The 14633-nt window shown below is 35.4% G+C and overlaps 1 protein-coding gene across 2 annotated transcripts; it reads right to left on the bottom strand.

The window, feature by feature from the left end:
* Window positions 1-7766: 7766 nt before the first annotated feature.
* Window positions 7767-12655, bottom strand: LOC117618563 (jasmonoyl--L-amino acid synthetase JAR4). 2 transcript variants are annotated; one of them, XM_034348191.1, is made up of 5 exons: window positions 12351-12655; window positions 10721-11028; window positions 10530-10631; window positions 9640-10439; window positions 7767-8395 (listed from the first exon to the last, which is right to left on the bottom strand). In XM_034348191.1, exons 2-5 carry the CDS (start codon window positions 11011-11013, stop codon window positions 7851-7853), a joined length of 1740 nt encoding a protein of 579 aa, XP_034204082.1. In that variant the 5' UTR covers window positions 11014-11028; window positions 12351-12655; the 3' UTR covers window positions 7767-7850. The 2 variants fall into 2 exon arrangements, with proteins under 2 accessions (XP_034204082.1, XP_034204083.1); XM_034348192.1 differs by having other exon boundaries at window positions 10721-11024; window positions 12351-12627.
* Window positions 12656-14633: the final 1978 nt, after the last annotated feature.

The raw sequence follows: 14633 nt of genomic DNA, 5'->3' as shown, positions 1-14633 counted from the left end.
TTTTGATGAGAAGACGATGATGAAAAGATGAGTCAAAAAAAAAAAAAACCAAAAAAAAAAAAGACGATGAAGAAGAGAAAAAAGATTGGGTCTTGTTTGTTTTAATGAATTTGAATGATTTTTGGCTCAACTGAAAATCATGTTTGCAAGCTGGAATTTTAATGGCACAACCAAAGTTAGGGGTCCCAATATATAAAGTTGCTGCTTGGACATGTTACATGTATGAGAGAGCATGTTGTTGCCTATGGGATATTGGACCATTTATGAGATGGTCTATCTAGTTATAAGATTGTAACACATTGGTTTTGGGACTGGGAGTTTCATATTTTGTACCTCTCTCTTTTGCAAGCTTCGGGATTCTATATTTGATTTGAAGACGTTGGATGGAACTACATGTGGGAGTTACATATTTTTCTGTAGTATATTCATTACAGAATTGGAAATTTGAAGATGTTGGATGAAACTATATATAGAAGTTACATCTTTCTTTATAGTGTATCCCGAATTGGAAATTTTCTTTGTCGTTTAAAAATAATAGCGATGTTGACACTCTTCCTACACTTTCTACTTATGAGTAGAAAAAACTATAAAAATACTCGGTTTGAAGTGGATGAAACTAAAATTGGAGTGGTATTATCTCTACCCTTTGAAAATGCACATATGCATGCAAAAACATTATATGGGTTGATGGGTAGTTGATTTTATGTAAGAAAGTAACAAATTGGCAATAAAATTGTATCCATGATTGCGCATGGTAAAGACATGAAGGAACCAACATTTACTCATGAGAGTAAATGTTGATGTTGCACTGCCTAGTGTCCAGCAGGAGAAGCAAAAACAGGGTTGGTGTTGGTACCAGAAATAAACAAGATCATTAATTTTGAATGGAAGCTGAGGTGGTTGAACTGTTGGCCACAATTGTTGATTTACAACTGGCTTTGGAGGTTTGCCTTTCATTAGTGACAATTGCTATGAAAATGTGAAGTCATTGCTAAGAAAATTGCTGGCTCTGAAAGTCTGCCACTAGACCCAAGAGAGAGGCAAATGTTATGGCACACTCATTGGCTAAACATGCTTCAGACATAAGCAAAAAGCTTTAAAGGAAAAAGCCCCTTCTTGATTTGGTCCTCCTTTTTGCTTGCTGATACAAAACAAACCATATTGATTGCATTTGAATGCATAACAACTACTCTCTACTTATAAGCAAACAAAGTTTAAAGCGTTCAACACTAATAATTTCCAATCACCTCTCAAATATATTGTTTATTTCAAATTGTTTTTTTTTTAAATTAAAAAAGAGAGGATGTTATCTGGTCCAGTTGCTTACTTGGTAAGAAGGCAAAGAATGGAACAACTTGAGTTGGAATAAAACTAAAATTGTATTATAATTTGCATTATGTAAATATAAAGCAGCAAGATTCTAGTATACGACTTTTCTACGAAAGTCAATATTTTCTCGTGCTCTTTTTTTAATATTGTTACATTGGAGGAAAGAAATCCTACTAGGGTTCGATTCTGGGTGCTATAAGGAGAGGGAGAATCCAACACCACTGTGGACGTTCAACGGTCCTAAATCAGCAAGTTGTGTAATCTTTAAAATTTAGAGCAGTCAACAGAACTCTCAAGCATATGAAATGTTCTTTTCTTTTTTGAACCAAGATAACAAGTACACATAACCCATATCCATGGGAGACTGAAACACAAATCCATATAGTTCAATAGGTGAACTTTGGGCGGGCTATATGATTTGCTTACTTTGAGTCACCCAAGTTGAAGAGGAGGAGTTTGGGTATATAGAAGAGTTTGGGCAGATAGAATCCCTAGGCCGTATCATCTCCTCCAATTTATCTTTTTGGTCTTATATCCAAAATTCCAAGTGCTAGTCTTATTCAAAATGACATTAACTTTTCCAAAACCATAGCTTGGTTCCATAGCTTGGTTTTCAATTTAGTTTCTCTAATATCTCAAATGATTTGCATGTTTAAAATAATCAAATTAAACCCATATGTGGACTTTCTCTGTTGGAACTTTATCAAATTCTTATAGTTTTCTCTTGACATGTCAAGAAAAATACTTTTCCCAATTGTAAAACTAGACACTAATTTGTTACTGAAAAGGATAATTTTCATGTCGATAATCATACTGACATTCACAGGAGGAAAATGATAAATAAATTCACTCAATTTATGTGCACGCATGATTCAAGAGTCTGAGTTTGCTCTAAAAATAAAATTAACCATGGTTAATCTTATTATTTTAATGTTTTGTAATGGGAGTCATGCATATCTAGAAATTTTTTTTTTTTTTTGGGGGCATCTCATCGGCCTCCAAACATAAAACATCAATGAAATAAAATAAAAGTATACCAAGGAAAATAAACTCAACAATCAAATTCATACTTCTTCCTTGAAAGCAGTATATAAAATTCATATTATCATTGTTGTTCCTAGATTTGGAGCTTCGACAAGGCCAATAAAACTTAGAGAAAAGTTTTGGCTGTGTTTCGGCCGGCCTAAAACAAATGTAGTGCCTCACACAAGCTTTCTAGCAAGTAGCAGAGTCATTTTATAGTTAGGGCTTTATATATGACCATTAGGTGATGTTTTATTGCTGAACTATTGGATCAAGTTAATCAATTTGATTCAACGATTAAAAAATAAAGCCTCATTTAATGGTAATATATAAAGCCCTCACTATAAAATTCTTGCGTATTAGATCATAAATCTCACACAGATGGACTTAATTCAAAGCCCATTCCATTTTCACTTTCATTTTTATTTTCTTGGGCCAATGACAAATAAGGCCAAATGGCCTTAGAGACAAATAGACCACCATGATAAAGAATGCACAAAAACACCAGAGGGGCAAACCCAAAATCGAGGAGGGAGAAACATAGAGAAAGGAAGAGGGCGGGAAGGAGGGGCAGACCACCTTCCCCAATATGAGGCCCTGAAGGGCTTGAGGGGCAAAAAAAATAATTTTCTCTACTTCTTTATAACAATTTTGTTCTTTTTTTGGGTTGCAGACAATGCATTTACATCCCAATCGCAAATGTGTGGACGATGATGATCGTGAATTGTGGAAGGACGAGTGCATCGTTTATCATCATTATAGAAGCTACCTAAAACACTAGTGTGCTATATATTGAGGTCTTAAAAGAAATGTTCTTCTTGAAGATTTGATTTCCTTTTATCAACTTATCCACTGTGAACTAGGGATGGTGTAACTTTTAATGCCGTCCGACTTTTATTATCCGTGTTCAACACTCTGGTCAAAAAAAATATATGGCCCCAAAAAAAGGAGGAGAAAATTTCAGCACTTTGGTTATTTAGAGGTGGTGCAAACCCACTAAGTCCCTGCCTTGTAGGGTATAGTTGTGAGTGCCATCCATTTTGGAAATTCACAAACAATTGCAGCAAAACAGTTCAAGTTCTGACAGCTCGACATGATAGTGATGAAACATGCATTTTTGCTATTTAATCGAATTTCGTTGACTCTCTTGCATTTTAGTAGCCCAAGAAGACAGCCCAAGAAGACTCAAGTGGGGAGAAGAAAAAAGCCAAACACCAATTACAGCAGTGTAATTTGCTCAAGGTATTTTTAAAAAAAATTTTGGTGCTCCACTAGATAATTTGGTGCTCAAGGTTGTTTGTATGACCAATTGAACCCAAGATTTCAATTCCATCATATTTCAGGCCACTTCAATTCCATCATACTTCATGCAACTAAAATTTCATCCTATTTTCTGCAATATACGTGACACATCGCAGGCATAGGACTTACGTTATTATTAGAGTTTGACGTAATGCGCGAGACAAATAAAAAAGAATGGACAGATTTATGGTTTAGAAATAAGATTAAATTGAATTGGTTCAGAAATAAAATTGAATTGGTTCAGAAATAAAATTGAATCACAAAAGAAGCAAAATAAACCAGAAATATACATTTTGTTTTTCTTTTGGTATCTTCTTTCATCGATGCAAATGAAGAAAGCAAGAATGAGGAAAATAAAATATATACGTATGTATATATAAACTTGTGCTTTTCAAACACTGGAACTTCACCTGTGATCCTTTTGCCTCCATAGATCAATCAAATTGCAAAAGCCAGACAACCCTGTTTTCATTTTCTTGGCCTTGTCTTTTCTTCCTCCAAACACAACCCTCCTCTTCCAAATCTTCCTAATCCCCATAAATTCACTCAAGCCACCCACCATGGAAGAAGAAGATGACCCTTTGCCCTCCCTTGATGATATGGTAGTGGCACTCAAGGAGGCCATCTCTAATGATGGAAGATGAGAGAGATTGGTGATGAACCGCCTTGATCCTCCTAGAGAGGGCAATGCCATTAGATGCCGTTCGATCAGATGACTGACTCTGACCAATTCATAGGAGTCATATAAGGGGCTGCCACAATCCCATACGCCCAATTCTGCCTCTTCTTTCTGATGATCTTCTTCTCTGCGTTTCAATGTTTCTTGCATATTTTTTGGTCTGAAATTTTTCTTGGCACCAAGATTGTTTTAATAGACTGATTAAAAGTATATGAGAGTTGGGCTGACAAGTGACAAGCATGCAATATTCTGAGTGTCCCAATTACATACAGATTCTCTTGTATATATTTTATAATGGGCACACCATGTTTTGGTGGATGCACCCCTGATTGAATACCTTTGGAATGACTGTAGTGCCCTTTATAGGGAGATTTTTTTCCTTCTTGTTCATCAATATCATGTGCAAATTTGATGAGGATAACATTGTCTTTTACCAGAAGCATGACAGATCCTGCTCATTATTCATATTGGGATAAGACAATAAGCAAAGCAAATCATGCATGTGGTGCTCCAACTTTTAATTACAGGTGCTCTTCACCAATCTACATTTAGAAGTTTGTATGGTTTTGAACACACTACTGAAAAAGAAAGAAATTAACAAGGGTATCAAATGTGATGCTATCTACCATAGAAGGCAACAAAATCCATATTAACTTTCATCAAAGAGGTACAAAATCCATATTATCTGGCTTGTAAAAAAAAATTCAATGAATTCATAGAGGAGCTTCTGTATATAATCCAAGGAAGGACCATTGAATTTTTGTTCTTAATTAGCTATGCATTAAATCATGTACTGCTTAAGCACGATTTGCAGTCTAAGGTATGCAATACTAGATCAACTAGCTCTTAATTTTGCGATATTTCTCTTCAAAATATTGAAAGACGTTTTAAGTTCAAATTTACATCCCTTTAAAGACGAGAAAGTATGCTTTAATTAACAGTACCTAACGAGAAGACCGAAATAAAAGAATAATAAACATACAATCTTCTTCTTATTTGGGCTAGCAGGACTAATATGTGACAGTCTTTTATCATGTGTAACCTATACAACAACGCAATGCATGTTTCTGATATTTTGTATTTTTTTTTTCTTTAGTTTGCCTCGGTTATATGTTTGAGGAAAATGCGTAAACTTGATTGTTTTTTAAATAATAAACTTACAATTCTTTATATATATTTTTTAATACAAGCGATATCAAAAAATGAGGAATCAAATCTTCAGGTGCAAGGGTACATGCTCTTAAGAGCATCTGTAATGGTGATAGTCATTTCAATTTTATTTCAATAAATTGAACTTTTGACTTCTAGTTGTAAAGTTTAGTTCATTTCAGATATCAATATTTCATATCTGTGATCAATAGTTCATTTTAGAGGTGAATAAAATGAATTATGAAATGAAATTCATATTAATAAGCTGGCCCACCATAATAACTATATAGCCTCTCTTTTATTGACACATGGACAACATTACTTTTTACTTTTTAATTTCGCTTATTCATAATAAAATTTGTTATGCAATAACCTGAAAAAGAGGTGCTCTAATGTGATCTCTTTTAATCTCAACTTCCAATTCTTCATAAAAAAAAGTGTTCATATAATATTGTCACCAACCAATGAAAATTTTGTTATTAATTTCTTTATATATATATATATATATCAGTCCCGATCTCTTGGACCACAGGAGTCCAAGAGATTGTGGTCACCCACCGTTGGATATTAATCCAATAGTTCAAAATGATATATATAAATACAATATGACATAAATGATTATTATCCGATTCAAGTCAACCGTTGAATTTACATCCAACGGTGAGTGACCATAAATCTCTTGGACTACAGGGAGTCCAAGAGATTGTGGTCACCCACCGTTAGATATTAATCCAATGGTTCAAAATGATATATATAAATGTAATATGACATAAATGATTATTACCCGATTCAAGTCAACCGTTGAATTTACATCCAACGGTGAGTGACCATAAATCTCTTGGACTACAGGGGTCCAAGAGATCAGGACTGTATATATATATTCAAAATTGGTCTCTTTTTAAAGATCTCTTCAAAACTATTTTAATTATATAATTCTTATTGTAATTAACTTTATCCATTTTATTTTATTCAATAATTTTAAAAGATATTTAAAAAGATAGTTTTTATTTGTAAGCTATTGAACTGCACTACTGCAATTGAAACTGCAGTTCAATTCAATAGCTGCAAAAAAAAAAGTTTAATAAATTGAAATATTGAACTGAACTGAAATGAACTGTTGAGCAACCATTGCAGATACTCTTAACCACTTGAGCTACAAATCCCTTAACTTACAACCCAATTTGATTAAAGAAGTTTTGTTTTTAACGGTATTTTTTTTGTTACTGTAAAATAGAATTGAATCCTCAATCAAACCTAATTCTAATCCATTTTTCAACCCACTCTCACTAATTCTAAACACCAACGAGAGCAATTGAAAATTAATAGAGCTAATAATTGAAATTTTATTCGATGTTGACCACAATTATTGTTGTAAGAAATGTTTCATAAATCCATTTGGTCGTGGTGGAGTTTGATTAATTAGTGTGAAAATAAGAATACCACAACAGAAGTCGTTTTTAGGTGACATATGTACTCCATTAAAAATACTTTCTATAGGGAAAAAGATATGTTAACTTGTAAAGCTCAAGTAGCAATCTAATAACAAACCAGAAGTCGTTTTTAGGTGACATATTTACTCCATTAAAAATATTTTCTGTAGGGCAAAATCTATGTTAACTTGTAAAGGTAAAGTAGTAGCAATCTAATATTAGATTGTTTTGGGCCTTTTCATGAAAGAAAAAACAATCTCCACCTAGTATTTGTTTATGTATGTCAAATTAGGCAAGTAAGAATGCTATTATTTTATCGAGGAATGCATTGTCAGACACCTACTTAAATTAGGTTTAAATTTTGTTTTGTGGTAGAAGAGACTCATGTGGCCCTGCTTCACCGTATCAAATAAACAAAAGAATGGAGATGGCGCTTGGCTCAAGTCTGTGTGTTAATGCCAAAAGATACCTAATACCACGACATTACACGTGAATGGGGGTTTCCATTGTCAACATCTTCCATGAAAGTTATACTTTGACCAGTAAAGTTGTTTTTCTTCAACGTCGACGCTACATTTATTGCACATGAATAGATGAAAAGTGGGGAAATTATTCGGATTTAATATCAATAAATAATTTTCGCTTATGAAATGGATTAGGATAAGTTAAGAGTTCGATCTATGTTCTCTGCCAATGTTACCAAACTGTCACAAAGTATTAGAGACTTGAACATATATGGAAGTCCTAAACTGATTTCATGAGAGATGCTTTTGTTTTCAAGACATTCGAACATTCGATCTACCATCTTCCCGCACCATTTGAGCTAAGGCGAGCGATATTTTAACTTTGAAAGGTGAGAGACACAAAATATTGCCTTGACAAAGCTAAAACAGAATGTGTTCATATATCAACACTCAATTTGAACAGTGTGTATACACTTAATTATTATAGGCGGTACTAAAGAAACTCCTAACCACATTGCCACAAAGGATTTGCAAAACCGTGTTGTTGTGAGGTCCTACACATCTTGGGGCTTTGAACTGACTAACAGCAGCTCCCTGTGCTAGGTAATGGTTTAGAATCTTCTGGAAGGTTCCCTTCCGAAGAATTCGAAGCTCAAGCGGACCTATGGTATTGACCTTGCGCGAGCTAAGGTACCCTGCATCAACAAAAGATTTATCCAAACAGTTGCAGCATTCACTAAGAACCTCTTGGCTTGGTTCACCATTCAATTCCCAGAAGATGACATAGTGACCAGGATCCGTGGACAAGTCTACATGGCTTGAGAAGTCAACAACTTCCAATTTTTCTGCAGCTAACAGCTTGGCAGCTTCTTCAACAGCTAGCTGCAGATCATTCTCAGTGTTCTTGTCAATGTTGATGCTAAGGAGAAGATTGCTCCGGCACATGAATTTAATCTCCGGGGTTGAGTTATGGAAGCCCACAACTTTCACTACATCTCCTAGCCTATAACGGTAGAGACCTGCACATTGAATTTGATAAGATTTTAAAGCACAAGTATGGATAAATTTGCACATGAGATGGCAGCTCATATTTCATATAAAAGAGCAAGACTTGTATGACGACTTGTGGATTCGAGATTCCATGGCCAAGAACTAAAATACAAAATCTACCTCTTTTTAAGCATATTTAAATCATGTTAATCTGATTAAGATGTACTTTTAACTTTAGATTACTATTAATTTGACTAACTGACCAAACATATTTCTGCTGCTGCATTATTCATGCATCATATACTATAAAGATAGTAATGGAAAACTTGAACAGGCCTACCCAGATCAAATGAGAGTTGGATAACTTTGAGAACAAAAACACGGATGCTATAAAATACTTGCAAGTTGACAGAGAATACAAGGCTATATGATTAATTATATAAAGTGCCACGCATGCTGAACAAGAAAACAAATCTGTTTCCTCTCAGAAGATTGTGTCCGTATCTGCATAGAGCAAGCCGCACAGACTTAGCATAAGACCTTGACGTTCAGACCAATGAGATTAACAACGCAGTATTCAAATCAAGCATTTCTGATGTTGATACATTATGGGGGACATCAAATATGCCAACTACAACTATAGAAAGATCATATGCTAGAGGATTGTATAATGCTTTTTCACTGTGTTTAAAGATTATTCTGTGATTGAATCAAAACAATAATGGATGCATTTGTCTAAGCCAGCTGGCTTAGTCACGTCAACTAGTGAGACTTCAGAATCTCATTAGGGACAATACAGAGAAACAAAATAATAATTGTAAAGAACAACGTACAGCATGGAGAGGAGGGATATGGCACAAGGATAGAAGCAGTTGCCCTCTGGCTCTAGGGTCACATGGTCAGCATTTAAGGCCAAATCTGGGTTTCTAGAAGCCCATTTAATGGGACTGGCAAGAAAAAGGCAAGTTTGATATACTTTAAAGGATGAATTCATGGATTAATAATAGATTTTCAGAAGCACAGTTCTTGAGAAAACAAGGCTTGGCATAGTAGGCATATTGAATTTGAAATCACTCTGCATATTGTAGACTCATAGGAAGGCAAACCTTATTGCTAATTATAATTTAAATAGAAGAGCAGACATGGGCTTGGCCAAGTTGGCTAGAGCGGATGTGCTCCCCACTCTGCACCCGAGTTGGAATCCCCCTCCCCGTAGTTTAGATTAGATTAAAGCAAATTATCGCTTGTATAAATAAATAAATAGAGGAATTACCTGCAACATTAGTGATAACAACCTCATACTCTTCACCAACCTTGACTTCAGTCAGACCTACTGGCTTGGGCTCCACACAGAGCTCCTGGTCACCAATGTTGTTCCTCAGAGGGATGAATTCAAAATATCCAACATTAGGGAGCACAGCATAAGAGGTGAACTCCGTGGGTACTTTTGGGTTGATATTTGCTCCAATCCACCCTTCAGAAGCGCCATAATCAGCACTCAACAAAGGCAAGCCCGCAGCATAGTGCCTCAACTTCTTCTGATAAGGCTCCATTGACCCTGTCATAATACCATAAATGTACTTGACATTTGGAAAAAGTGCTGGTATCAATCCATACCAGTTACTCAATCCTGAACATTTTTCATAAATGAGTTCAGCCAATTCAGGGTCTGGCTTGAGCAAATTTGACAAAGCTGCTCGGATTGATGGGGCTGTGATTCTGCTGCTGAGGACCCCGTCTCGAATGTTAGCACAGAGTTCTTCCCACAGTAATTCAAAGGTTCTGAATGCAAGGACTATGCTATGAGCAAATGCTGAAGATATCGACTGAACCTCATCCCTGAATATTAGCCCACACAAGAGATGGCAATATAAGGACTGGTGGAAATCAGGACCAAATATTACTTCATCAGGGCTGCAGCATTGGGACTGCATTGCTTTCATCGTGTTCTTGAACTGTGAACGACTATACACATTGGTGGTGGCAGTTCCAGCTGCCAAACCACCTTTTGTTTTGAACTGCTTGCTGGAATAGATGAACTGCAAGGCCTTTCCATTCACAATAGGAAACTCCCTGAACAATAGGCCTCATTTTAGATCATCAGAAAAAGTAAAGGAGGAGAATTGAAAGATAGGTGAGTGCTAAACTCAAATGCATCAGTACCTGTTTCTAAAGGCAAAAGACGTTTGAAATATCTGCATGGTAGTCTCCATCAGCTCATCAGTGAAAGGTACGAACTTTGGCCTTCCCTGAGAAGTACCAGAACTGCATATCGTGAAACATATCAGAAAACAAAACTTCTCCAACAGAAATTCTAAGTGATGAAGTAGTAAAATAGAAGATTTCATAAGTACCTTAATGAGATGGTTGTGATTGGTTTCCCAGTGAGAATGGGAGAGGAATCACCATCTGCAATTCTCTGAATATAAGGGTCCAAATCCTTGTGAGTAACAAGGGGAATAATAGCCTTGAAACTCTCTGGGTCAGTTCTTCCATCTAGTCCTAGATTCTGCAAGTACTCCGCTGATGCATTTTCTTCCAAGATCTTCTTAAGGGTCTGTCTCTGAACCCTCTCCGCGTCCTTTGTCATTGCTTCAAAGTCCTCTATGACTTTCTCCATGTTGAACTCTTCCATCTTCTCCAACATCCTCACAAATTCTGACTTCACCAGAAACAAAAATCAGCACCAAATACAACTCTAAGGATTAAAAAATACAACAAGTTTTATATTGAACCTTTAAAGGACTAACAAATGAAACTATGATCATTTAATTGAAACAATCAATTCACTTGAGATTCTAATACACACCATTCTCACTCAGCAAAAATAGAAAAAGGGCAAAAACGCTGGCAGGGTGGAAGAAAGCGACAAATAGCTATGAGCCATTCAAAATAAAAAAATCATTCAGATGCTCAGGCACCTTGTAACAAACTGTTAGACTTTCAAGCAACTAAGAGCACCTCCAACCGGTTGCAGATTAGAGCTTACCACAACCAGCAGGCAGGGGGGCAGTTGGATACATGATAATTTTATTTAAAAAGTCGGTGAAAGTTCTGAAAACTCAGAGCTCCTTTCTTTTCCTCAGCTTTCTGAGCAACCAAACAGACTTCAACGAGCATTCCAGAAAAAGGTTGCAATTATTTTTTAAGGATAAAACAGGAAAAAAAGGCTTGATTGATGAAAAATGAAAGAAAATAGCTAATCTTCTCATAAATAAAAACAAAACCAGCTAATCGATGCAATAAAAGGTAAAGTCAAATCTCCAAAAGCAGGTTGAAGTTGAACACACGGTTGAGCCAAAAGGATGACTAATAATCTCTTATCAGAAGAGTCATCCAACTTGAGAACCAGAACGCGAAGCTTCTAAGCTCTCGTCTTTAACTGAGTGCAGTCAACGCAGTCAACTCTGAACACCTTTCCAGGAAACTTATCTAATTCTAAGACAAAAGGCTTAAAAGATCGAAAATTCAATAAGATAAAGAAAGAAATTAAGCAAATTTAAAGCTCCAAGGGGTTGAAATTCATCCAAGTAGTGCTTCAAATACCCAACTATAGCTTGTACTCAATAGGAATTCGAAATCCAAATGAGTAAAATTGATCATTAACAAAAGCAGTAACATATTAAAATCGAAACCATGTGGAAAACGAGCTTCAAAAGTTGGCCTTGTCCACAAGGGGAAAATAAAAAAAACAGAGAATTTCCAAAATAGAAAACAGAAAAACCTTTTCTGGAAAAAGAAACGACTTTTCAAATTCAAAGAAAAAAAAATGGAAAATCAACAACCAGAGAGAGTGAGAGACAAAATCAGACTTGTACAGCTTGTAACAGTAAACTCAATTGCCCAAAAGTCTACGCTGCTTGGCTCGCTAGAAAACCCAAAGAGAAAACAAAAAGAAAGAGACTTGAGCTCGTTTGTTATGTCAAAACCTCAAAACCCACCTGAATTCCAAGACTAACAGTGAACAGCCAGGAAGAACAATACCTGTAAATCGAATTCTGAGAGAGATAGAGGAAAACAGAGTGCTCTGTTTTTGACGTTGACAGAAGAAACCAGGATTTAGAAGCCAACTGATAGAGGATGATGGCAGGCACAGGAACCAAAGCACTGTGGAAGAAGAAAAGGTTACAAAGTCACCGAATTTGATGCAATTTTTCTGCTGCGGAAGCAAACAGAAGATAGTTTCTAGAGAGAGAAAGTGAGAAATGTGGCTTTTGGGGTTGACACCAAAGGCCGAAGTGTCGAGCTTGGCTTGGGTAATTCAGACTGGGAGTGAGTGAAGATTCTTTGTGGAGGTGGAATATTTATATAGGCAATATTACCCAGTTGGCTTTTTCTTTTTTGGATGACGGTTTGCGTGTGCTTTGGGATGTGTAATTTCCTTTTATTTTATTTTATTTTTTTTAATTTCACATCATTAATGATTTTAGTTAATTATTCTGAAAATGGTTTTTGAGACCTTCTAAAAAGGATGGAAACTACTAAAAGAATCACAATATTGAGCTCAAATTGCACTGAATGTGGTAATCTGTTTTAATATATCACCGTTCTTTTATTTTCTTTTTGGTAAATAAAAGAGATTCAAATATGATGCAGAATGGATAGTTGAAGTGATAGAAGAGGAGTTGAAGCATCGTGCGTGAAAAGGCAAAATCAACAAGTTACAAGTGTGGGCCCTGAGCTCCGATTTGGGCTTATGACCCACCGTTTTGGAGGGAACGGTGCAATGAGTAAAACTCATTTGTCATGATGTATGGACTTTTTTGGACGTTCGAGATGATTTAGCAGCCCAAACGGACCTTTTATCCTTTGCTAGTTTTTGAAAACTTTTGTTTATTTTCCTTTGGATTCCTAGAACTTTTAGGAATATTTAAATCAACTTTAACCCCTAACTAGGACATTATGTGATCATTCTGAAGTTAATAAAATTGAGTTAATACATTGTCACAATGGGTCAAAATAAGAAAACACTACACAAGCGAATTACATTGGTCACAATGACCACTAACACCCCAATGTCATCACCACCACCATCACAAATATATAGACTAGTTGGTAATATTAGCATTCATTGATATGTTTTTTTAAATCCAAAACGTTCATTAATCTTCAAGAAGGCCAAAGCAATAATTATTTTTTGTTTTCTTTTTACATATTTACTCTTAATATTGTTAACATTTTAGTGAAACAACTTATACAAGTATATTGTTTTTTTTTTTCTATTTTATTTTGTTTAAACATTTGTCCAACGGTTCATATTGAATAAGTATTTTCTTTATAAAAAAAAATCAAACAGTAGGGAATTTCATTCATAAATTACCACAAGGGCAATACAAATACAATAACCATAAGGACTACTACAACAACTATCATGGCCGGCCTTTGGGATGGGTGTGAAGGGCCATGGCCATAGGCCTCCACTTAAGGAGGCCCCAAATTTTTTATATATTATATACCAACCTCCAACTTTTAAAAAAAAAAAACACATGAAAAATTAAATGAGGAAACACAATTCCTCTTCCCATAAGAAACCCCAACAAGCTTCATCATTTTCCACGCATCACGTACTCCTAGTTTCTCCATGGAAGAACATACTCTCTATTTAATCAAATCCACCACCTTATTATTCTATGTTTTCCCATCCTAATCTCTCTTCAATCCATCAATTATTTCAAGTTTCTTTAATCCCTCTTTTTTCATATTGTAACCCTAAGAATCGATCTATCACTGAAAAACTCACAATTTTTCTTTTTTGATCGTTGTCTTTGAGATTGATGGTGACCCAAGAGGAGAGGAGCATGATAATTTGAAAAGATAATCAGATTTATGAATTTTTCTTTATATTTGTTCCTATCCAGCAAACTATTTTTTCAATTTCCAATAGGAACAAAACACTAAGAGACTCATTATAGAAGCAAACGACAAACTCTTTCCTTGGGCTAGAACGTCGGTTTGTAAATTTGTAATTTACTTCATGATATTAAATATCTACTCCGAATTTTTTTTTATGGAGATATGTCCTACTATAATGCATACTACCTTTTTTATTTGCATGTAGCTCGCAAAGTAAAATCATTTTTGTTGTTGTTTTCTTCGCAATTATATACTAAGGAAAGAGCCTCATTTAGTTTATCGTCTAAACCCAGCCCTAACAACTATCCACAAAGGGGTTAAAACCACTACCCGCAAATGGATTACAACTTACAATAAATACGGAGAGATGAATAGGCACATTTTCTACTGTTTTTTTGTTGTTGATACATCATT

The sequence above is a fragment of the Prunus dulcis genome, chromosome 2, assembly GCF_902201215.1.
Source record: "Prunus dulcis chromosome 2, ALMONDv2, whole genome shotgun sequence".
Taxonomy (NCBI): domain Eukaryota; kingdom Viridiplantae; phylum Streptophyta; class Magnoliopsida; order Rosales; family Rosaceae; genus Prunus; species Prunus dulcis.
This window is presented reverse-complemented; position numbering and strand designations above follow the sequence as displayed.